Source organism: Procambarus clarkii, chromosome 27 (genome assembly GCF_040958095.1).
Source record: "Procambarus clarkii isolate CNS0578487 chromosome 27, FALCON_Pclarkii_2.0, whole genome shotgun sequence".
NCBI classification, from domain to species: Eukaryota; Metazoa; Arthropoda; class Malacostraca; order Decapoda; family Cambaridae; genus Procambarus; species Procambarus clarkii.
The window spans coordinates 8711596-8736969 of record NC_091176.1 but is presented as its reverse complement, the minus strand read 5'-3'; the positions used below and the strand labels follow the sequence as shown (position 1 = coordinate 8736969).

Sequence of the window (25374 nt, the reverse complement as noted above, 5' to 3'; positions counted from 1 at the left end):
AAACCCCTTAAGAAAGTTGATGAAACATAAAATCGGCTCATAATTTTTAGTTACATTGTTTTCTCATAACAATTCCATGCTGGCTTGGATATGTGAAAAAAGTATTCTTATAATTGTGTTACGGGGCAAAGAATGATTTGGTTTTGCGCTCCAACTTATTCTTACTACTAAACGGATACTTGGCCACAAACGGCGCATATCAGAGCAGAGAAGCAAGAAGGAATGAACACTTGAATCACCAGCACGCTTGTAATGAGGTTAAATTTGGCGACCTGCTATTAAAGAGACATTTTGCACTTCAGTTAGTTATGGGATTTCAGACTTCCAGTTGACAGAAAATGAGGATGACATTACCTCTCTCTCAATGTTGTGGTGAATAATACACTGTTTTACATTGTTATCCAACGTTATGTTCTCAGAAAGGTTGATGATCTGTCACTTTATAGATGTAAAGACTCTTGTGTTTAGATTTATCACAAATATTTTAAGAAAGATTTTATATGTATATAACTTAACGAAGTTGTCAAAATATTGCAATTTCGAGCAATGCGTTTTCGTTTTTAATGAAGCTTAGTGCAGGATGTCATGCCCTCATTATTTACACACCACTCTAATATTTATTATAAATGTATAAATATTTATTAAAAAAAATCAATTTAATTTTATATTTAAAAATTCTTAATTTGATTGACAATATCACTGAAAAATTGTGTAGTTAATAACTTCAGTTTCATAACAAATAAACAAATCAAATATGCATTTTGATGTTAATAAAACTAATCACTATGGATATCACTTGGATTTTTTTGCTAGTACAGTATTCATAGACTTCATACAATGTATTATTGCAAGGAAAATCACTGCAATTAAATAAATGGTTGAAATATAAGCTGTAATTGGTATTAAACAGGTTTGAGAGTCTACACCGGTTGGCGCCACTGCCATTGTTGGCTCAGTAACGCCTCCTTCCCTGCACAGGTTTGGTAATGAGCTTCAGAAATGTTGTAACTCTGATCAGTGTTTACCTATGCACAAAATATAACCTGGTCAATAGTCTTACTGCTCACAGATTCCGTGTATTGGAGTAAAACAATCTCCATCATTAAAATACAAATGATAATTACTATCAATAAAAAGACAGTTTTGAGAAGTTCCGCCAGTGGGCATTTGGTTATTGCTACAGCCATAGGTGGCCCAGTAAGGCGTGCCCATCTGTACAGCTTCTTGGTTCACCCACAGCCACAATCCCTCCTGGGCCTCGTCTGTGCCACCGATCCAGTACTGAAGCTCGGGATATCCTGAAGATGTACAAGTAAATAAACAATAAATGTATATACGAGACAAAGCTTGATTGGTCCCCAAGCCGTAAACCAGTATAAACTATGATCCCATCAGGAATCGAACCTGGGAGGAAAAAGATCACTCCTTATTTATGTGTTCATTCTCATATTTGTTTATGCTAAGGAATATTACTTATTGTGTCACATGTGTTGCGGGATCTTAGCTCTCCCTGTCCTGGGTGCCATTGATCACCCTGGGGAGCACCTCAGTCCACTGCGGGGTGGGGTTCCTTCCTGATCCCAGCGTTGCACCCTTAGTAAGTGAAGTAAACTCGATCGTCCTCGGCTTCCGTTTCGAATGACACGGAAGTTTGGGTCCGTCGATCGAGCTGCCCAACAGAAAATTACCCAAACATCATATATATAGCCCACAAGGTCGCCAACTGAGCCCACTGCTATACACGGTTCAGTAACACTTTACTCTGTGGTGGTATAATAAATTCCCCAGTATAGCATCTTATGCAATGGTGCTCAACAAGTCAATTGCTCGAACTATAAAGAAAAATGGAGGAGAGAAAGCAAACACGCTGGTATAAAATCATAAAGGTTTACCGAGTAATATCTACATAGGCCAAAAGGTGAAAACTTCTACTGCTCAGTAGAAAATACTCCAGGAAAGTCACATCTTGCAACTCTCTCAGCCGTCGCCATGCAAAACTGTCCGTGAATGAACAAATCCACAAGGGCCGTGACGAGGATTCAAACCTACGTCCGAGAGAATCCCAGACGCTGCCTTAATCGACTGAGCTACGACATGGTCAAAAGAATTGGAACAGGGAAATCAACTTGACCTACCACGGATCCTGCCTCTGTGCCTCCCAGACTAGAGAGCTCTCTAGCGCACCTCCGCTCAGTTACGTCCCCGGACGTGACGGCTGGCGGACGCCCGCCGACCTGCTTTGTCATGCTTTGGGCACCACACTATTGGTCAATGATGTCACACATCCAGTACTGACTAATCCACTAGCGGCTGGCGCGGCTCCCACAATGCATCGCATCATTTGCCTCTTCCGGAGGTAAAGCGCACCTACCTCCACCATATTTTCATGGCAGAAAAGCCTAAAGCCATTTTTAAAACTAACAAAAATCATAATTGCCGTCAACCAATAGCTCAGGCATCTCCTTAAATGTACAAAAACTCTTCCCCACGCTACAATGTACAAATCAGAATGATATGACTCTTATAAGCTGGATATAGGAGAAAATAGGGTTGAACTCTATAACACATGGGAAAAGTTTGTATCTTCATTAGCACAGTCACTTTGGTCAGCCCCGGAGGGCTAGTCTATTGTACTGTGTCACACACCCTGCGAGGGAACATCCATAGCAGCGTGTACAACACCCACCAATACTGTAATCATTACGGCAATTACTGTAACTTTCTGGGAATTTCATTACTGTAATCTGCCATAATCAGTAACATGACCTTAAATATTGACGAGGACCTAAACGTACCGCTGCCGTGTATGTAGCGGATGAGGGCGGAGTATACTTCAGCGTTGTCCAGGATGGCCAGGTCGCCGCCAAGACTCCTACAGTGGCTGCGCATAGTATCCCAGTTACCTGTGTTTGAGACGTCAACATAGAGGCAGCGTCCTCCCACATCATGGAATGGTGACGTGCAGCTGGTGCCTGAAGGACAGATGAAGCGAGTTTAAAGGATCAGAAAGCAGTGATTATAAATTGTCTCTTATTGAGGTGTGGTTACGGACTCACTATAGCCCGTGCTACATGGACACTTCGTTCTGCGTAGTTAAATGTAAACCAACAACAACAAACATGGTAAATTTGTCTTTAAGAATGTAAAGAGTGACCTTGCAAAAAGCATCCCTAGGCATCAGATCAAAAATAAAACTTTGGAGAGGTAATTCCAAAGTGAAAATGAACTTTGGAGAGGTAATTTTTCAACTTCCTCGTCAGTGAAGAAAAACATAAGAAATATTGAAAATTATTCGCGTTAGAATAATAGGAGCTGCCTCGTATGGGCCAATAGACCTTCTGCAGTTACCTTTGTTCTTATGTTCTTATGTTCCTACCCTTTCGGTCATGTTCAACAAGATTTGTTTGCAATAAAGACTGCGACCAAAATATACTAATATATATATATATACTAATATATACTAATATATATATATATATATATATATATATATATATATATATATATATATATATATATATATATATATATATATTATATATATCTATATATATATATATATATATATATATATATATATATATATATATATATATATATATATATATATATATTATATATATCTATATATATATTATATATATAATGAGGACCAAGTCACTCTCCTAAATCTGGGTATAAACTGTCACGTTATGTCTAGACCAAGTGAGATGGCCAGGAAAGTGGAGTTGGAGATTCTGTTGGACGACATATTCGACCTCGAGACACAAAAGAAGGTCACCACCAAAGGCACCTTACAAGCAGAACATATTGTGGAAGAAGGAAAGAATCGAGGCAACTACAGAAGCACCATACTGTCCCCCGAGCTCAAAGCGGCAGCTAAGAGCCTTCGTGAGAACAAGGAGATAGTCGTCAGGAGAGGTGATAAGTCGCCAATATACGTCATTCTTAAAAAAGACGAATATCTGGCTTCATGAAAATGAACCTCATACTCTCTGACCAAACTAAATTCCAAAGGGTAACGAAGGACACTACAGCCGAATTGAAAGCAAAGGTCAACAAATTGATCGAAACTGTGAACGCCAAGAAATCCGGACTCCACCTGCCAAAGTTTATTAGGGAATATAAACCTGGATGCGCGTATGGAAATGTCAAGACACATAAGCCTGGAAACCCACTTCGGCCAATTATCAGCCAGATACCCACACCCACGTACAGACTGGCGAAGCGACTCAACAGCCTGCTGACTCCTTATGTCCCTTGCGCCTTCAGCCTGAAGTCTCCAGAGGAATTTGTTGACTTACTGCGGGGAACACAGGCCACAAGGTTAAGAGCCTCGTTGGACGTAGAATCACTGTTTATCAACGTACCTGTGGATGAAACAATCGGGATGATAGCAGACAGAGTGTATCGTGATCCGGCCTGTACTCCTCTTGACAAACCAGAAAATATTCTAAGGAAACTACTCCAAGCTTGTACTAAAGAGGCACCCTTCTTGAGCCCAGATGGGCACATGTATAAGCAAGTAGATGGGGTCGCCATGGGTTCTCCCCTAGGTGTCCTGTTTGCGAACTTCTACATGGGTACCATCGACCAAAAGGTCTTAGTCAACATGAACTTGAATCCGGCCATATACTGCAGGTATGTTGAGGACATTTTTACACAGGTACCTGATGTCAGACATCTGCAGGAGCTGAAGGAGGCATTTGAGCAGAATTCTGTGTTGCGTTTCACTTACGAGATGGAGAAGGATGGGAAGCTGCCCTTTTTAGATGTAACAGTCATGAAAGGAGTGGAGGTTTCCACACTGCAGTCTACACTAAGGAAACAAACATAGGAATGTGCCTAAATGCCAACAGTGACTGCCCAGACAGGTACAAGAGGAGTGTTGTTAACGCTTATGTCGACCGTGCTCTCAGCCACAGCTCAGGATGGAAGCAAGTCGATGAAGAACTCTGTAGGGTAAGGCAGGTCCTAGTCAACAACGGCTTCTCCAATGGTTTCGTTGAAGACATCATAAGAAGGAAGGTGAAACGCCATGCAACCTCGGAAGAGACAACTAACACAACACCTATACCCCCTATTAGACTATTTTACAGGAACTTCTTTTCCACAGCTCATAAAATGGAGGAAAGGGTCCTGAAAGATAGTGTTATTAGAAACGTTATCCCTACAGACAAAAATCAGAAGATACAACTGACGATTTACTATAAAACCAAAAAAAGGCCAGCCTACTCATGAGAAACTCTCCAGACACAAAGCAGAACGCTTTAAAAGAGACCAACGTCGTCTATGGCTTCAAGTGCCCACTTGGGGACTGTAAGCCTCAAAGAACTCAGTATATAGGCAAGACAACAATACCTCTTTCTAGGCGATTAATGATGCATAAGCAACAGGGCTCCATTAAGGAACATATAATCTCTTCCCACTACCAGACCATCACCAGAGAAATCTTAGCAAACAACACAGAAATCATTGATAGATACAGCGATACCAGGCGGCTTGACATCTGCGAGGCACTACACATAAAGAAGTCAACACCAGCAATCAACAGCCAATTAATGCACTACGATATTCTACCCACTTCAAGACTCCGCTCCAATATAGAAGCATCAAGAAATATGGGCCAATAGGCCCTCTGCAGTTACTTCCATTCTTACTTTCAATTTACCCAATTAAGACCCATTGTTTCATGTTCTGTCTTGTGCTGAAAGTTTTGTTCACCTCATCCAAAACTGTTGTAACATATCACCTCACCCAAAATGCGGGTATAAAATAAAATGAAAGCTGTTTAAATCATAGTCTAGTAAGAACTCTGTTTAGTGTTTGCAGGTTATAGTTGTGTGTGTGTAAACTAAAAGTCTTTGAAAATGTAATAAGTTATTACGAAACGCGTTCAAGTGTCGCGTCAGACTAGAAATAAAAATGAATTTTGGAGAATTGATTTTTCAATTACCATCAACAGTGAAAAGAAATATTGAGAAAATTCGTGTTACAATTATTAATCTTACTTTTTTGGTCATATATAATAATATATGTCTACAGGAAAGACTGCTACCAAAATATACTAATATATATATATATGTATATATATATATATATATATATATATATATATATATATATATATATATATATATATATATATATATATATATATATATATATATATATATATATATATATATGTCGTACCTAGTAGCCAGAACTCACTTTTCAGCCTACTATGCAAGGCCCGATTTGCCTAATAAGCCAAGTTTTCATGAATTAATTGTTTTTCGACTACCTAACCTACCTAACCTAACCTAACCTAACTTTTTCGGCTACCTAACCTAACCTAACCTATAAAGATAGGTTAAGTTAGGTTAGGTAGGGTTGGTTAGGTTCGGTCATATATCTACGTTAATTTTAACTCCAATAAAATAAAATTTACCTCATACATAATGAAATGGGTAGCTTTATCATTTCATAAGAAAAAAATTAGAGAAAATATATTAATTCAGGAAAACTTGGCTTATTAGGCAAATCGGGCCTTGCATAGTAGGCTGAGAAGTGCGTTCTGGCTACTAGGTACGACATTATATATATATATATATATATATGCAAACAAGCCTGAATGGTCCCCAGGACTATATACCTGGGGACCATATACATATATATATATATATATATATATATATATATATATATATATATATATATATATATATATATATATATATATGTCGTACCTAATAGCCAGAACGCACTTCTCAGCCTACTATTCAAGGCCCAATTTGCCTAATAAGCCAAGTTTTCATGAATTAATGTTTTTTCGTCTACCTAACCTACCTAACCTAACCTAACCTAGCTTTTTTCGGCTACCTAACCTAACTTTACCTATAAATATAGGTTAGGTTAGGTTAGGTAGGGTTGGTTAGGTTCGGTCATATATCTACGTTAATTTTAACTCCAATAAAAAAAAATTGACCTCATACATAGAGAAAAGGGTTGCTTTATCATTTCATAAGAAAAAAATTAGAGAAAATATATTATTTCAGTAAAACTTGGCTTATTAGGCAAATCGGGCCTTGCATAGTAGGCTGAGAAGTGCGTTCTGGCTACTAGGTACGACATATATATATATATATATATATATATATATATATATATATATATATATATATATATATATATATATATATATGTCGTACCTAGTAGCCAGAACGCACTTCTCAGCCTACTATGCAAGGCCCAATTTGCCTAATAAGCCAAGTTTTCATGAATTAATTGTTTTTCGACTACCTAACCTATCTAACCTAACCTAACCTAACTTTTTTCGGCTACTTAACCTAACCTAGCCTATAAAGATAGGTTAGGTTAGGTTAGGTAGGGTTGGTTAGGTTCGGTCATATATCTACGTTAATTTTAACTCCAAAAAAAAAAAATTGACCTCATATATAATGAAATGGGTAGCTTTATCATTTCATAAGAAAAATATTAGAGAAAATATATTAATTCATGAAAACTTGGCTTATTAGGCAAATCGGGCCTTGCATAGTAGGCTGAGAAGTGCGTTCTGGCTACTAGGTACGACATATATATATATATATATATATATATATATATATACATATATATATGTCGTACCTAGTAGCCAGAACGCACTTCTCAGCCTAAAATGCAAGGCCAGATTTGCCTAGTAAGCCAAGTTTTCATGAATTAATTGTTTTTCGACTACCTAACCTACCTAACCTAACCTAACCTAACTTTTTCGGCTACCTAACCTAACCTAACCTGTAAAGATAGGTTAGGTTAGGTAGGGTTGGTTAGGTTCGGTCATATATCTTCGTTAATTTTAACTCCAATAAAAAAAAAATTACCTCATACATAATGAAATGGGTAGCTTTATCATTTTATAAGAAAAAAATAAGAGAAAATATATTATTTAGTGAAAAATTGGCTTATTAGGCAAATCGGGCCTTGCATAGTAGGCTGATAAATGCGTTCTGGCTACTAGGTACGACATTATATATATATATATATATATATATATATATATATATATATATATATATATATATATATATATATATATATATATATATATATATATATGTCGTACCTAATAGCCAGAATGCACTTCTCAGCCTACTATGCAAGGCCCGATTTGCCTAATAGGCCAAGTTTTCCTGAATTAATATATTTTCTCTATTTTTTTTCTTATGAAATGATAAAGCTACCCATTTCATTATGTATGAGGTGAAATTTTTTTTATTGGAGTTAAAATTAACGTAGATATATGACCGAACCTAACCAACCCTACCTAACCTAACCTAACCTATCTTTATAGGGTAGGTTAGGTTAGGTAGCCGAAAAAGTTAGGTTAGGTTAGGTTAGGTAGGTTAGGTAGTCGAAAAACAATTATTTCGTGAAAACTTGCCTTATTAGGCAAATCGGGCCCTGCATACTAGGCAGAGAAGTGCGTTCTGGCTACTAGGTACGACATATATATATATATATATATATATATATATATATATATATGTCGTACCTAGTAGCCAGAACTCACTTCTCAGCCTACTATTCAAGGCCCGATTTGCCTAATAAGCCAAGTTTTCCTGAATTAATATATTTACTATAATTTTTTTCTTATGAAATGATAAAGCTACCCTTTTCTCTATGTATGAGGTCAATTTTTTTTTATTGGAGTTAAAATTAACGTAGATATATGACCGAACCTAACCAACCCTACCTAACCTAACCTAACCTATATTTATAGGTAAGGTTAGGTTAGGTAGCCAAAAAAAGCTAGGTTAGGTTAGGTTAGGTAGGTTAGGTAGACGAAAAAACATTAATTCATGAAAACTTGGCTTATTAGGCAAATCGGGCCTTGAATAGTAGGCTGAGAAGTGCGTTCTGGCTATTAGGTACGACATATATATATATATATATATATATATATATATATATATATATATATATATATATATATATATATATATATATATATATATATATATATATATATATTATATATATTATATATATATATATATATATATATATATATATATATATATATATATATATATATATATATATATATATATATATATATATATATATATATATATTATATATATTATATATATATATATATATATATATATATATATATATATATATATATATTAGTATATTTTGGTAGCAGTCTTTCCTGTAGACATATATTATTAAATATGACCGAAAAAGTAAGATTAATAATTCTAACACGAATTTTCTCAATCTTTCGTACATTACGCTTCACTGTTGGAGGTAAATCAAAAATCACTTCTCCAAAATTCATTTTTATTTCTAGTCTGACGCGACACGGCCGCGTTTCGTAAAACTTATTACATTTTCAAAGACTTCACAAATACACAACTGATTAGAACTTGCGTTTCTCTGATTTTATATCTACATTTGAGTGAGGTGGGAAGGGTGATGTGGCATTAACACAAGACAGAACAATAGGGGATATTAATAGGGTATTAAAAGTATCAACACAAGACAGAACAGAAACAATGGGTATTGAATAGAAGTGTTTGTAGAAAGCCTATTGGTCCATATTTCTTGATGCTTCTATATTGGAGCGGAGTCTTGAGGTGGGTAGAATATAGTTGTGCAATAATTGGCTGTTGATTGCTGGTGTTGACTTCTTGATGTGTAGTGCCTCGCAAACGTCAAGCCGCCTGCTATCGCTGTATCTATCGATGATTTCTGTGTTGTTTACTAGGATTTCTCTGGCGATGGTTTGGTTATGGGAAGAGATTATATGTTCCTTAATGGAGCCCTGTTGCTTATGCATCGTTAAACGCCTAGAAAGAGATGTTGTTGTCTTGCCTATATACTGGGAAGCTGCCTTTTCTAGATGTAACAGTCATGGAAAAGGGCGGAGGTTTCCACACTGCAGTCTACACTAAGGAAACAAACATAGGAATGTGCCTAAATGCCAACAGCGACTGCCCTGACAGGTACAAGAGGAGTGTTGTTAACGCATACGTCGACCGTGCTCTCAACCACAGCTCAGAATGGAAGCAAGTCGACGAAGAACTCTGTAGGGTAAGGCAGGTCCTAGTCAATAACGGCTTCTCCAATGGTTTCATCGAAGACATCATAAGAAGGAAAGTGAAATGCCATGCAACCTCCGAAGAGACAACTAACACAACACCTATACCCCCTATTAGACTATTTTACAGGAACTTCTTTTCCACAGCTCATAAAACGGAGGAAAGGGTCCTGAAAGATATTGTTAATAGAAACGTTATCCCTACAGACAAAAATCAGAAGATACAACTGACGATTTACTATAAAACCAGAAAAACGGCCAGCCTACTCATGAGAAACTCTCCAGACACAAAACAGAACGCTTTAAAAGAGACTAACGTCGTCTATGCCTTCAAATGCCCACTTGGGGACTGTAAGCTCCAAAAAACCCAGTATATAGGCAAGACAACAACATCTCTTTCTAGGCGTTTAACGATGCATAAGCAACAGGGCTCCATTAAGGAACATATAATCTCTTCCCATAACCAAACCATCGCCAGAGAAATCCTAGTAAACAACACAGAAATCATCGATAGATACAGCGATAGCAGGCGGCTTGACGTTTGCGAGGCACTACACATCAAGAAGTCAACACCAGCAATCAACAGCCAATTATTGCACAACTATATTCTACCCACCTCAAGACTCCGCTCCAATATAGAAGTATCAAGAAATATGGACCAATAAGCTTTCTACAAACACTTCTATTCAATACCCATTGTTTCTGTTCTGTCTTGTGTTGATACTTTTAATACCCTATTAATATCCCCTATTGTTCTGTCTCGTGTTAATGCCACATCACCCTTCCCACCTCACTCAAATGTAGATATAAAATCAGAGAAACGCAAGTTCTAATCAGTTGTGTATTTGTGAAGTCTTTGAAAATGTAATAAGTTTTACGAAACGCGCCCGTGTCGCGTCAGACTAGAAATAAAAATGAATTTTGGAGAAGTGATTTTTGATTTACCTCCAACAGTGAAGCGTAATGTACGAAAGATTGAGAAAATTCGTGTTAGAATTATTAATCTTACTTTTTCGGTCATATTTAATAATATATATATATATATATATATATATATATATATATATATATATATATATATATATATATATATATATATATACATATTATATATATAAATATAGACTGAAAACTGTACACCCTGGAAGTGAATCGAACCCGGGATAGCCAGGAGCACAATGCAACTGGTGTACATGGTACCTTAACGACTCGACCATCCGTCCATACAAAAGACGATGGTAGCAGAGGCTATTTCACTGTCCCGATGGCACTTGGTGGTAATCTTGGGAATAGTTATTTCATCAAATCACCTCACTTTGTAGGTGATTTGTGGGTGTCGCCCTGCGACTTACCGCCCCCTATCTCCACCGAACACCGGTGTATTTGCGGCCATGCATGGGCAGACCAATGCGGTAGCGATGGTCTCATCTGTCATAAGACACAGGGAAAGATTGCCAGACATGAAGCATTCAATGACATCATCAAGAAAAGTTTGGCTACAGCTGGGTGTCAGCACAAAGGGAACCTAAGTTGTGCAGACCTGACAACAGCCAAAAACTCCGAGATGGAGTCACCCTGCAGCCATAGAGGGAAGATAAACCGGTCGTATGGGATTACACGTGTGTGTCTACATTGGCTGATACCTATCTACCTTACAGCACACTTGAGGGAGGCGGGGCAGCCACCCTCAGGGAAACCCAGAAAACCAACAAGAACAGAGACCAAGAACGTTGTTAAAGGTACGTGCCGATAGGCTCCGAGACTCTGGGCACCTGGGGTAAATGTGCACTTAAGTTCTTAAAGGAAGTGGGCGAGGACCTCATTGGGAAAACTAAAGACCCACGAGCGGCCAGTTTCCTGTTCCAGCGCCTCAGTGTCGCAGTTCAGAGGGGAAATGCGTGCTGTATTCTGACTACGCACTCAACCTCCGAGGAACTGGACGAGGTCTTCAAACACTGATTGTTATATTGTTAAATACGTGTGTGTTCTCCGTAAACCGTAGCATTGTAATAAAATAAAACAAAACAAAATACAAAAAAATAGTAGGGGTGATATGAGAGGAAAATATTATAGCGTTCAGTGAGAATCCACAAAGTCTTCTCTGAATACTCTTTATTTTTTTAGAGTACAATTGCACCAGAGCAGGTACTCTCTCTATATATATATGTATGACAGTGTCAGACCACGGAGGAAGAATTGAAACAGGAATTTCCTGAAGTACGTTAGAAAGAATTTTTTCAGTGTCAGAGTAGTTAATAAATGGAATGCATTAGGCAGTGATGTGGTGGAGGCTGACTCCATACACAGTTTCAAATGTAGATATGATAGAGCCCAGTAGGCTCAGGAATCTGTACACCTGTTGATTGACAGTTGAGAGGCGGGACCAAAGAGACAAAGCACAACCCCCGCAAGCACAGTTAGGTGAGTAAAGCACACCGGACACAAGCAAAGACAAACCCACAAACAGCATGGGACAGAGAATGCATACAGGACACAACAAATCAATGACATCTTGAGGTTATCTTGAGATGATTTCGGTGCTTTTTTTTAGTGTCCCCGCGGCCCGGTCCTCCACCAGGCCTCCACCCCCAGGAAGCAGCCCGTGACAGCTGACTAACACCCAGGTACCTATTTTACTGCTAGGTAACAGGAGCATAGGGTGAAAGAAACTCTGCCCATTGTTTCTCGCCAGCGCCCGGTATCGAACCCGGGACCACAGGATCACAAGTCAATTGTGCTGTCCGCTCGGCCGACCGGCTCGACATAAGTACAATAACAAAAATGTACAAAAAAATACACAAAAGATACAAAAATTTACATAAAGCCAACCACCCGTAGAAGAGAAAGGGGGAGGAAAATAGAAGGCAAGCTCGGGCAGGCCGACCCCGCACACAGAGGAGCAGAACCGGACACAAATGTGGACACCAACAACAAATGAACAGTAAACCCCAAAAATACCCATGCGACAAACACACGGAACAGCAACACACACAACCCACAATTACACCCACCCCCCCCCCCATACCAACACGCCCGCCACCCCCAACACACGGGGCGCGCGCAAGGACAGGAAAGAAAGAACACCAAACACCCACAACAGCACACAACCACAACACAAATACAGAATAAAGGCAAAGCACAAAACAAATTGCAAACACACCAGAACAGCCCCAAGCAGGAGCCAGGAACAAACACGCACACCACACAAGCGCTCAGGCAAGGACACCCACCTGTGCACGCAGGCACTGGGTTAACAACACGCACAACACAGACAGAAACCAACCACATGGATCACTCATACTTCTCCGGGTACTCCCGAGCCAGAAATCGTAAGCAGTAAGCGTCCCAAACAGCTAGGTCGTCTTCAGTAACCGGACGTCCAGGAGTCGCAGTAGGCCAAGGCATCAAATCCAACACGCCAATGATGAAACCCCGCGCCCGTGGAACCCAGATGGTAGAAGGGGACCACGGAACAGGACGCATCAGGTCATCACACTCAAAACTCATAGATGTAGTGCAATCGAACACCTCTCCGGACGGGAGGACAAAAGGGAAGGGTTTCCCCCCTAGGTGGCCGGTCACAGGGCCGTACACTTGGCGGCCCGATATGCAGCCTGGTGTGCTTCCAACTAGGGCGTGCACTTCGTTCTATGCCGGACGTCGCACTGAGCCCCGCGGAGTGTGGATCCGCAGGCGCCCCTGGGCCCCTGTCAACTGAAACAGGAGCAGAGGCCCCCAGTCGCACATCCTTCGACACCACCACTACGAGGTCGCGGTTACCAGGGGCAACCTCTCACTGAGGAAAGTAACCAGCAGAGGGCACAGTGCCCAACACAGAAGGCACCACAGGAGGCGGCACAACGTCGCCCACAGCATCATCATCCATAGAGTCACGCTCCTCAGCCCACGTCCGGCGAGGTGACGCATCCCGAGCCGAACGAGGGCGCTGATTGTCGGAACTGTCGGGCCTCGTAGCCTGGTGTATAGCGCGCAGGACTCGTGATTCTGTGGCGCGGGTTCGATTCCCGCATGAGGCTGAAACAAATGGGCAAAGTTTCTTTCACCCTGAATGCCCCTGTTACCTAGTAGTAAACAGGTACCTGGGTGTTAGTCAGCTGTCACGGGCTGCTTCCTGGGGGTGGAGGCCTGGTCGAGGACTGGGCCGCGGGGACACTAAAGCCCCGAAATCATCTCAAGCTAACTGTCACCCCCCCTGCAGCGGTGCTAAAGAAGAACCGTCGGCAGGCGGCCCCAAAACCGGGGCAACATGACCACGCAGAACGGCAGCCTCAACGACGCGGGGCAGAAAATCACCACCCACCAAGGAGACCTGATCCGGAGCAGGAGTAGACACAGCAGGTGGATGAGTAGATACCAGCACATGTGAAGGATCCAACGAGGGCGTCGGATCCGGCAGAAGAGAAGAGGCACGTGTGAACGAGGAAACCATCAGAGGCGAAGAAGCAGAGGGCGGGGGCGGAGCCATACACACCACCACCCCGATAGCCCCGGGAAGCACACGTCCTTCATATTATAGACTGTGGGTTGGTTGGTGTAGTCGTCGTTGATCCTCCTCTACGGACAACCCAACCCACAACTCGGTAGAGTGCTTATACTAGGAGATCACCCTTGGCGCTTCTGGCTCTTGGAGAGGGGCTCAACGTCACACGTTTAGGGGATGCGGCTCCAACATTTAGCCTCGTTGTCACGTGCACACACCCACTCGAGCCGCTGTGACTCCCCACTCTCTCCTTAGGTGATATGATCTCCTCAATCCCCTTTTTGACTTAGTATTATTACCTTTTACCCTGTCCACGGCAGCGGTTCTTGGTTCTTTCTCTCTCTCCTTTACTACCTCCTGGGAAGCCTCACTAGGACAAGGGCAAACACCAGCAAATTGTGACACATTTACTGGACAAAGCACATACACGATACATACACACATATAATAATAATGAATCCTATACTCTATAATATCACAATCAGGTTGCACTCCAATACCATCAGAACTCTATTAACCTCCTCAAGTTGGTCAAGCCTACATACACTGTTGCACTATCAGCAAGATAATGTATATATAGAAAATCAGCATTTGGATGCAATAACATATACCAGTATAAATGTTCATTGATACACAACAATGATTAATCGATCACTGTCAGTCCTGGAGCACATACATCTGTAGGTAATCAAGCCTACGACTGCAACTCTAAGCTTCAGAATAAATCACTCCTTGACATAAGAATGCCAACAGTCACTCACCTCTCACTGCGTCTTGCACGCTAATGACAACCAAACACTATCGACTCCCTATAAGTAATCCACCAGAACTTCCCCTTCCACCTCTGGAAGTTCACTACCCTATTTCTTTAGGTTCTTCCGGGCTTCACTACCAGGATCCTCTGCAGCTCCTCCAGGCTGCTATCATGAAGTTTCCTTGAGTAACTACGGTGCTTCACCCTTCTGCTAGGTTCCTCCACAGCTCTCTCGGCTGCTACACCATGAAGTTTCCTCGAGTAACTATGGTGCTTCACCACCTCTACAGAAGCACGTGACACTCCTCTTCACTGCTGCTTCTCCTCACAGCTCGAGGTCCTCTGCTCCACTACCTTGGAGTCTCATCAGCTACTTCATCTGCTGGCTTCGAAGTTCTCAGCAACTTCTTCCCCAAAGAACAAACCTGCAACCCATCGACACTCCAATAAAATGTTCCCCTTTAACCCATAAACAAAAATAACCACACAATATGCTTGCCTCAAACCTCTATCTGTCCTCTACATACAGTGAGAGTGGACTCCCCCGTTTTGGGCGGGTCCATACTCCACCTCGCCTGGCGGCGGTCCTCACTCGCTGGGAGGGTCTTCCTCCATCCGGAGCCAGGCTCCCTCAGTCGTCCGCCAGCGCTCAGAGGGGGCGGACGTCGCTCCGTGTTCCTCCCTCTCCACTCTCTTATTTCAGGCCTTCTGCCTTATTAAAACATGTCTAACCTATAAATAAACATTGCTACCGTCGCTGGGCACACGACCAACTACAAACAATCACTATGAACTGGCGTTTATCGTGCTTACCACAGATTAATTGGTCGAGGGCGCTTTCCCTCTGACGGCGTCTGATCAGGGCGCTCCACACAGCCCACAATAATGCTTCTGGGCGATTTAATATCTGCTCGTCGACCAGGACTTGAGACCACAACGTTCCCAGCTCGATTCCACAGCTGGTACGTCTGCACACTTCTCTTCTCTTCGAGATATATCACTAGGGGTTCCCTTCTGGCGGGAGCTCAACGGAGCGCGGCTTCCCCCTGCGATGTCTGGCACTCAAGTGAGGTCAAGGTCCTCCGGAAGCGAGCCTCACGCCTCCAGCAAAATGTCCACATCTCCTAGCCCGTCATTTATCTATTTTCTTCTGCATTGCCCATAATCTCAAACTGTTACACATATCCAACCAACTATTTTACATATGCGTTATCACCTCAATACTTGCTAGACCTCCTAGTTAGGTCAGGCTTGCTGAATAACTCTCAAGAAGGGAGACTCGTTTCTCCTGCAGGCTGAGATCATAACACTCCCCTCCCCTTATTTTTGAGAGTTATTCTAGTGGCAAAGCTCGGGATAATACATCCGCCACCACACTGTCTCGTTCTTCACCCCATATACTCTCTTAGGAGTCTACAATTAGTTCGTTGCACCTTGCAACATCTGGCTCACCTCTCTCCAGAAACATGATCTTCTCATAAACGATTTGACCTCTGACACCTCTTAGCTAGGCTGTCCTCCTTGGACGCCTGCACTCCATCGTTCCACTCTACTTATTGTCTCCACCCTCCGTTTCCTCGTCTTCTTCTCTTCATGTCCAGAGTCAGACATCTGCTGTCTGTACCTCCTCTGTCGTCTTCACACTTCCATCTACTGCCATTATACTTTCGTCTCCTGTCATCATACTTCACTCCCTGGTCTTCACCGATGATCCTCCCTTTCGTCTCCTCATTTATCCGAGACCTCATCCTGTTTGACTTCCATCGAGTCCTCGGCTTTCTTCTATTCCTCCATGCTTGTATCATCTTCCTCTTCCCACACTTTTCACCTCTATACAACTCCATTTCTTCTCCTTCAACTCTTCTTCTTTCCCTAAAAGTTTCTTCGAGCACTGTACTACATCCAACAGCACTCGACCGTACATATCGCTTTACCTCTCCTAGAGTGCTCGTAGGCATCTCTCCACACATACTGTCTCTTCTCCTTTCATTTTCCCGGCTATTACTCTTCTTCACTATCTCTTCTTCACGTTTTCTGTGGAACATGTTGACTCCTGACATCTCCCACAACTTAACTCCATTATCCATATGCCTCTGTGCTCGTGGACCACTTGACGCTCTACTCTCGTCTTCAGTCTGTCCACATCTTTCCTCATTCCTACTCAGCACAGTTGCATTCACCTTCCGACCCTTAATTTCAGCAGTCTGGGCTCTACTCAGGTCTGCTCTCTTCACATGATTCTTCTTCGGCTGGGTCATCCTCACTTTCGACCTCACCGAGACTTCATTTTTCTGGGCTGGACCTTCATCAAACAGCCATGCTATATCTACATCGATATCTTCCACTGGTTGAATCGACACTGTATCATCTTCTCCAGCGTCTTCCTTGTCGGCCACCTCTGCCTTCCTCACTACCGAGACAGGGTTTTCAATGGCTTGGCGGTCTCCTGGCTCATCTTCTCGGATGTCAGTCAAGTTCACACTCTCAGGTGTCCCACACGTGCCGTGGCCTTCTGGGCACTCCTCTGGCACAGTCTCCGCTATGACTCTTGGCAACACCTTTGTCCCGCACAAGTCATTCCCCAGGATCACTTGGACTCCTGGAACAGGTATGTCGGGGCACACTCCCAACATCACCTCTGCCGACACATATTCCGACCTTAGCTGGACAGTGCATACGGGCATGTCACTCTCAGACAATAACCCATATACTCTCATCTTACTCCTGCCAGCTAACCGTCGATCATTCCCAATCAGGCTTCTCGTAATCAAGCTCTGATTAGCTCCGGTATCCCTTAAGATACCAACTTCTACTTCAGGTTGGCTTCCTATTCTGATCCAACCTTTGCTCATGAACGGCTTATACCTCTCGTTCACTAAGTTCGCTCTCTGTGGTTTGTCTTGGAACACATTGATATATTTGCTTCGGGGGTCACACATGGCCAGGGTCACAACTCTCTTGCCCTGCCTACAGTCTCGCATCACGTGACCCAATCCGTTACAATTGTAACACCTCACCTGGGAAAAATCTCTCCTATATGTACCAGAGTAGCTCTGACTCTGCCCACTTGTATTGGACTTCCTCGGGCCAGACGTACTACTTGTACTCTGTGGAGCTTTACTGGACTCTTGATTTCCCGGATAACGATTAGTTTCTCGTTTAGCTCCTCCATCCTCACTTTCAGATGAAGTGCGCGACCTACTCTTCTGAGTTTTAGGGTACTTACTTTTATCTGCCCATTTATCAAAATTCTTCTCACCCCAGACTCCTCTGGGTCTCTCATAATTTCTTCCTCCCCAGACTCCACTGGATCTGCCATTGCTGCGTCTCACCTCATTCTGCACTCTGTTCTCCCTCAAGCTCTTGTATGCTTCAGTAATCATATCCGCCCTATCTGCGGCATCTTTCACCTCCTTTATCCCTGCTTCTTGGATCTTGAACTTTGTTTCGGGATGCATCATCTCCAAGAACTTCTCCATGACCATCAGTTGCTTCAGGTCAGCATAAGATCCAACTCCAGCAGCCTCAATCCACTTCTGGAATCGTCTTTCCAGATCTCTTGCTGTCTCAGCAAACGTACATGCTCCAACTTTCACCATCTCTCTGAAGCGCTTCCTATAAGCTTCTGGGGTTAACTGAAACGAGCGCAAAATGCTGCTCTTTACCGTGGCATAATCCTGGCACTCTTCCAGTGACAATTGGGTGTATGCCTCCCTGGCTGCACCGGTCAATCTTAACTGGACCAGCTGGGCCCATTCCTCCTGTGGCCACTCCTTGATGCTGGCTACTTTTTCAAAGTGCTCGAAAAAGCTCTCTGCCTCTTCGGGAACAAACAAGGGAATGTCCTTCTCCCTAACCCTAACATCTGGTGGGTGTGATACCTGGGTGGTGCTCTCTGGCAACCCATGTTCAATCCTTTGCTCAGCCAAGGTTCTGTTCGCTTCTATCTGCATTTGTTTTGTTCTCTCTTTTTCTTTTTCGACCTCTAGTCTTGCTTTCTCTTTTTCTTTCTCTTGTTCCAACTCCAGTTCCCTTACTCTGGTTTTCTCTTTTTCTACTTCCAGTTTGGTTTTCTATTTTTCTACTTCCAGTCTGGTTTTCTCTTTTTCTACTTCCAGTCTGGTTTTCTCTTTTTCCTTCTCGGCTTCATTTTTCATCTGGAGTTCTAATTTCATCTTTTCCAGCTGGAACTGTCTCTCCTTGTCCTCTCGTTGTTGCTGCATCTGGAGCTCTAACTGGAATCTCTCCAAGCTCCTATTTCGGCTACTCCTGCTACTGCGGCTACTCTTGCTGCTCCTACTCGATCCCTGGGATCTCACGTCATCCTGCCCATCATCCTCCTTTCCACTTTCAGCTCCTTTTTGGGCTCTTTGCTCTGCCGCTTCACTTCTGGCTCTCAACTGTCTAAGGATCTCATCCTTCATCCCAGCTACTTTAGATGCTTTCAACCTGATGCCACATTTTCCTGCTATTTGTTTCAATTGATCCCTCGTGCAACCTTCTAAGTCCTCAGGCTTGCCTGACTCCACAAATGCTTGCACCTTATCCATCTTTGTCCTGTGAGTCTTCCCGAGAGAGAGTATATACACCTGCGGTCACACAGTTTATTTCAGCAAGGGTGTATAAATCCACTCTTGGACAGGGTGTGGGTGTGTCAGTTCACTCTCCCGGACAGGCCCCCAATTTATTATAGACTGTGGGTTGGTTGGTGTAGTCGTCGTTGATCCTCCTCTATGGACAACCCAACCCACAACTCGGTAGAGTGCTTATACTAGGAGATCACCCTTGGCGCTTCTGGCTCTTGGAGAGGGGCTCAACGTCACACGTTTAGGGGATGCGGCTCCAACATTTAGCCTCGTTGTCACGTGCACACACCCACTCGAGCCGCTGTGACTCCCCACTCTCTCCTTAGGTGATATGATCTCCTCAATCCCCTTTTTGACTTAGTATTATTACCTTTTACCCTGTCCACGGCAGCGGTTCTTGGTTCTTTCTCTCTCTCCTTTACTACCTCCTGGGAAGCCTCACTAGGACAAGGGCAAACACCAGCAAATTGTGACACATTTACTGGACAAAGCACATACACGATACATACACACATATAATAATAATGAATCCTATACTCTATAATATCACAATCAGGTTGCACTCCAATACCATCAGAACTCTATTAACCTCCTCAAGTTGGTCAAGCCTACATACACTGTTGCACTATCAGCAAGATAATGTATATATAGAAAATCAGCATTTGGATGCAATAACATATACCAGTATAAATGTTCATTGATACACAACAATGATTAATCGATCACTGTCAGTCCTGGAGCACATACATCTGTAGGTAATCAAGCCTACGACTGCAACTCTAAGCTTCAGAATAAATCACTCCTTGACATAAGAATGCCAACAGTCACTCACCTCTCACTGCGTCTTGCACGCTAATGACAACCAAACACTATCGACTCCCTATAAGTAATCCACCAGAACTTCCCCTTCCACCTCTGGAAGTTCACTACCCTATTTCTTTAGGTTCTTCCGGGCTTCACTACCAGGATCCTCTGCAGCTCCTCCAGCCTGCTATCATGAAGTTTCCTTGAGTAACTACGGTGCTTCACCCTTCTGCTAGGTTCCTCCACAGCTCTCTCGGCTGCTACACCATGAAGTTTCCTCGAGTAACTATGGTGCTTCACCACCTCTACAGAAGCACGTGACACTCCTCTTCACTGCTGCTTCTCCTCACAGCTCGAGGTCCTCTGCTCCACTACCTTGGAGTCTCATCAGCTACTTCATCTGCTGGCTTCGAAGTTCTCAGCAACTTCTTCCCCAAAGAACAAACCTGCAACCCATCGACACTCCAATAAAATGTTCCCCTTTAACCCATAAACAAAAATAACCACACAATATGCTTGCCTCAAACCTCTATCTGTCCTCTACATACAGTGAGAGTGGACTCCCCCGTTTTGGGCGGGTCCATACTCCACCTCGCCTGGCGGTGGTCCTCACTCGCTGGGAGGGTCTTCCTCCATCCGGAGCCAGGCTCCCTCAGTCGTCCGCCAGCGCTCAGAGGGGGCGGACGTCGCTCCGTGTTCCTCCCTCTCCACTCTCTTATTTCAGGCCTTCTGCCTTATTAAAACATGTCTAACCTATAAATAAACATTGCTACCGTCGCTGGGCACACGACCAACTACAAACAATCACTATGAACTGGCGTTTATCGTGCTTACCACAGATTAATTGGTCGAGGGCGCTTTCCCTCTGACGGCGTCTGGTCAGGGCGCTCCACACAGCCCACAATAATGCTTCTGGGCGATTTAATATCTGCTCGTCGACCAGGACTTGAGACCACAACGTTCCCAGCTCGATTCCACAGCTGGTACGTCCGCACACTTCTCTTCTCTTCGAGATATATCACTAGGGGTTCCCTTCTGGCGGGAGCTCAACGGAGCGCGGCTTCCCCCTGCGATGTCTGGCACTCAAGTGAGGTCAAGGTCCTCCGGAAGCGAGCCTCACGCCTCCAGCAAAATGTCCACATCTCCTAGCCCGTCATTTATCTATTTTCTTCTGCATTGCCCATAATCTCAAACTGTTACACATATCCAACCAACTATTTTACATATGCGTTATCACCTCAATACTTGCTAGACCTAGTTAGGTCAGGCTTGCTGAATAACTCTCAAGAAGGGAGACTCGTTTCTCCTGCAGGCTGAGATCATAACATTCAGCAGGAGATGCAGACACCACCTCTACAGCACCATCCAATGCCACCACGGAAGCAACCGGAGCCGGATGCACCTCTGCATCCACCGAACGTCGAAGGCGCGAATCAGGGGCCCCTAGGTCCGCAGAGCTTCCCGGTAGGGCAGACAGATCAGGGCCAGATGGAGCAACAGCCGTAACCGCCGCAGGAATTACACAGGCACCTCCACAGAGCGAGGATCCACCGGGGAATCCCCACGCACAGACAAGCGGGGAAATCATCCTCCAGGAACACTGAAGGAGCCTCAGCACGAGGAGCGTCGCATCCGGCCGCCATGTGGCCCGTAGCACCACACCGGAAACAAGTGCGTGTTTCACCCTGATAAAAGATCCGCAGAGAGAGCCCACGAAACGAAACCCTGGAAGGAATAGGGCTCGTGACCCGCATGACGAGCGTACGAGCACCCAGACGGACCCCCTTCACCCGGCCTGCACTCAAAGTGGTGAACCGGGGCTTCACCACCTTACCAAACCGCGTAAACAACGACATGAGCTCCTCCTCGGGGAAGGTCACCGGCACACCGTGAACACTCACAAAAGTCAAGGGCCCCCAGGGATCCGAGATCTCTACAGTCACAGCCGAAGCAGGAAGAGGAAGTGAGCGGCCATCCCAGCATGCCACAAACTCCTGATAAACAAGTGACGTGGCAAGCGACACCGCCACACGGGTAGGCGAGATCTCCAGTCACAGGAAATCGGTGACGTCGACACGGAGCACGTCCAGGAGAGCAATCTCCACAATGGGCCAGTCCACTGCAGCAGAAAAATCCAGCCGTACAGTATCCACCCGTCGAACACGGCCGCCACCGGCCACCTCCATACCACCAGCCGGAGCCCAGGCTAACGGGCGCTCCACACCTCCAACAGCGACCCTAAGTTGTGTCTAAGACGTCTTCACCCTCTGGTGACGGAGCAGCGAATCCCATTACGCGATAATTGGTTCCACAAATCAATAACTCTGTTATCGAACCAGTATTTACCCAGGTCTTTCCTAAATCTAAACTTATCCAATTTATTCCCATTGTTTCATGTTCTATTTCCTATTGATACTTTCAATAACTTATTAGAAACTGGCGACCAAGAATACCAATACTGCGTGAAGCAAATCACCTGACACTAGACATGGAGTCATTGACACCACCACTCACAGCTCACTACTAACCACCAATTAACTTTTGACCTCTTAAGCAAACTATCTTCAAGTGGCGCTGTTCCCAGTTTCGTCCGTTCACAAGGACGCAATCATCAATTTTTTTTGTGCGTACAGTGTACTCAAAAAATTTAATTTTCGAATATAAGCGAATAACATTATATATTTTATAGATCGACCTAGTGTTGGTTAGTGAGGTATTTTGGTCCTGATTGAGTTATTTATTTTAACAGCATGTTAAATGAGGAAGTTAGAGAGGTGCTCTTCTAACATAAGAAGTTAGTCAAGTAAGTTTATCAACTTTTATATATAAAAAAATACTGAGATCATACGATGGACTCGAACCCGCGTCCGTGGACTCCCTAGACACAAGCATCACTGTGCGGGTGTATCTCTATATTTCCTTAATCACGTTCTGTTGATTTAATTGTAATATCCAAGCACCTCGACCCCAAACCAGCGATCGTTAGTGTATACACAATATTGAGCACAACAGTGCACTGTGTGTCTACCACAACACATAACACAACAGTACACTGTGTGTATCTACCACAACACTTAACACAACAGTACACTGTGTGTCTACCACAACACTTAACACAACAGTACACTGTGTGTGTATCTACCACAACACTTAACACAACAGTACACTGTGTGTGTCTACCACAACACTTAACAGTACTCCTTATGTGTCCACTATAGAGACTTACACGAGTAGTAGTGAAGGTTAAACTACTAGCAAAGTTAAAACCACAAGTGAAGGTTAAACTACTCGTGCATTACAAGTTACCAGATAAGGACAAACCAAACTACCAGTGTAGGACAAACTACCAGTGTGGGACAAACTACCAGTGTAGGACAAACTACCAGTGTAGGACAAACTAAGGAGGAGGAGGAACTACTGCTTACCACCAGCCTTGGAGGAGACAGTTGTCATGCCACCATTAACGACGGCTGCTGCTCCTGGGGAAGAAGAGAAGACTTTAGTGACTCTAACACTTGTTAGTGAAGCTTTATTAGATGTGGGTACCCGGCGGTGCCCGGGTCAACCCGCGTACCACACATCAATGGAGCCATATGCGTGTGCGTTTCTTGGTGTGTCTGTCTCTCTCTCTCTCCCTCCCCTTGTATCTCTTTCTTTCCTCACTTTGGGACAGTATCACGTGTTGATGTTAGTTTCATGGCCCTCCATACCCGCCCATGACGTCTACTCACCAAACAGTATTTACTAGGAAAACCTTAGTGAAGCTCGCCCCAAGAGTCTGGCCTCCAACACACATTTCCATTTACAGATACAAATAATACTGTAAGTTTGTGTCTATGGTCTTATTCGTATAATGTTCATCTGTTTGGTATTTTAGGAAAATGTTCCATAATGCTTAAGCTGCTATAAATTACAGACATTTTAATAATGATAAAACTTGAGAAATTTGTGAATAAATCCATCAACTTGTGAGCCTTTCCAGTGTTCTTTGACTTAGAAGAAATTATTTCACAAAGTATTATCCATATCTAAAAGAAAAAAATGAATCAGTTAACTTTTTATATCTCTTTAAAATTTCATTTAATTATTTAAATTATTTTCATGGATTTAAATAGTTTTAAACAATGAATGATCAACATTTTCAGGTCAAAGACATAGAATGTCCGTTACGTTTCTAAATCTATGGAGGTTTACATTGTAACTCTGAAAATTTATGGTATTTTCAACCAGTTCCATATAAATGTTTGCCAAAATTCATGAAAGAAGATTCCACATTATTATTACAGAATGTAAAGTAAAAACTAAAACCAGAAAAAATAAATATAAAATAAATGAGATTAATCAAAGTTGCTTCATTAACAGGAATATTTTACGTTTGAACTTCAACATTCAGGAACTGAAGAACGTCGAGCAGACGATCTGTAGTGAAGAGTGACTCCAGAGTACTGTCTGGCCAGTCAGTCTTCAGTATAGCAACAGGTATTGTCCCACAAGACAAAACTCGCCGGCAACAGTTGTGGTCATGGAGTATACTCACCCAGGAGGAGCAGCAGCAGGAGATAAGAGTGGTCCATGGTGACTGGTTGTGTTGAGGGCGGGCGACAGTCACACGGTTTATATACCCAACTATCACCCCCTT

The 25374-nt window shown here is 43.0% G+C and overlaps 2 protein-coding genes across 2 annotated transcripts in view; both read right to left on the bottom strand.

Moving 5' to 3' along the window:
• Positions 1 to 25374, bottom strand: part of LOC123762808 (type-2 ice-structuring protein-like) — a 173567-nt gene that overhangs the window by 43178 nt on the left and 105015 nt on the right. The window lies entirely within an intron of this gene.
• LOC123762725 (perlucin) lies at positions 785 to 25374 on the bottom strand. The gene is made up of 4 exons (XM_069332316.1): positions 25273 to 25374; positions 24161 to 24214; positions 2796 to 2972; positions 785 to 1298 (listed from the first exon to the last, which is right to left on the bottom strand). Exons 1-4 carry the CDS (start codon positions 25307 to 25309, stop codon positions 1057 to 1059), a joined length of 510 nt encoding a protein of 169 aa, XP_069188417.1. The 5' UTR covers positions 25310 to 25374; the 3' UTR covers positions 785 to 1056.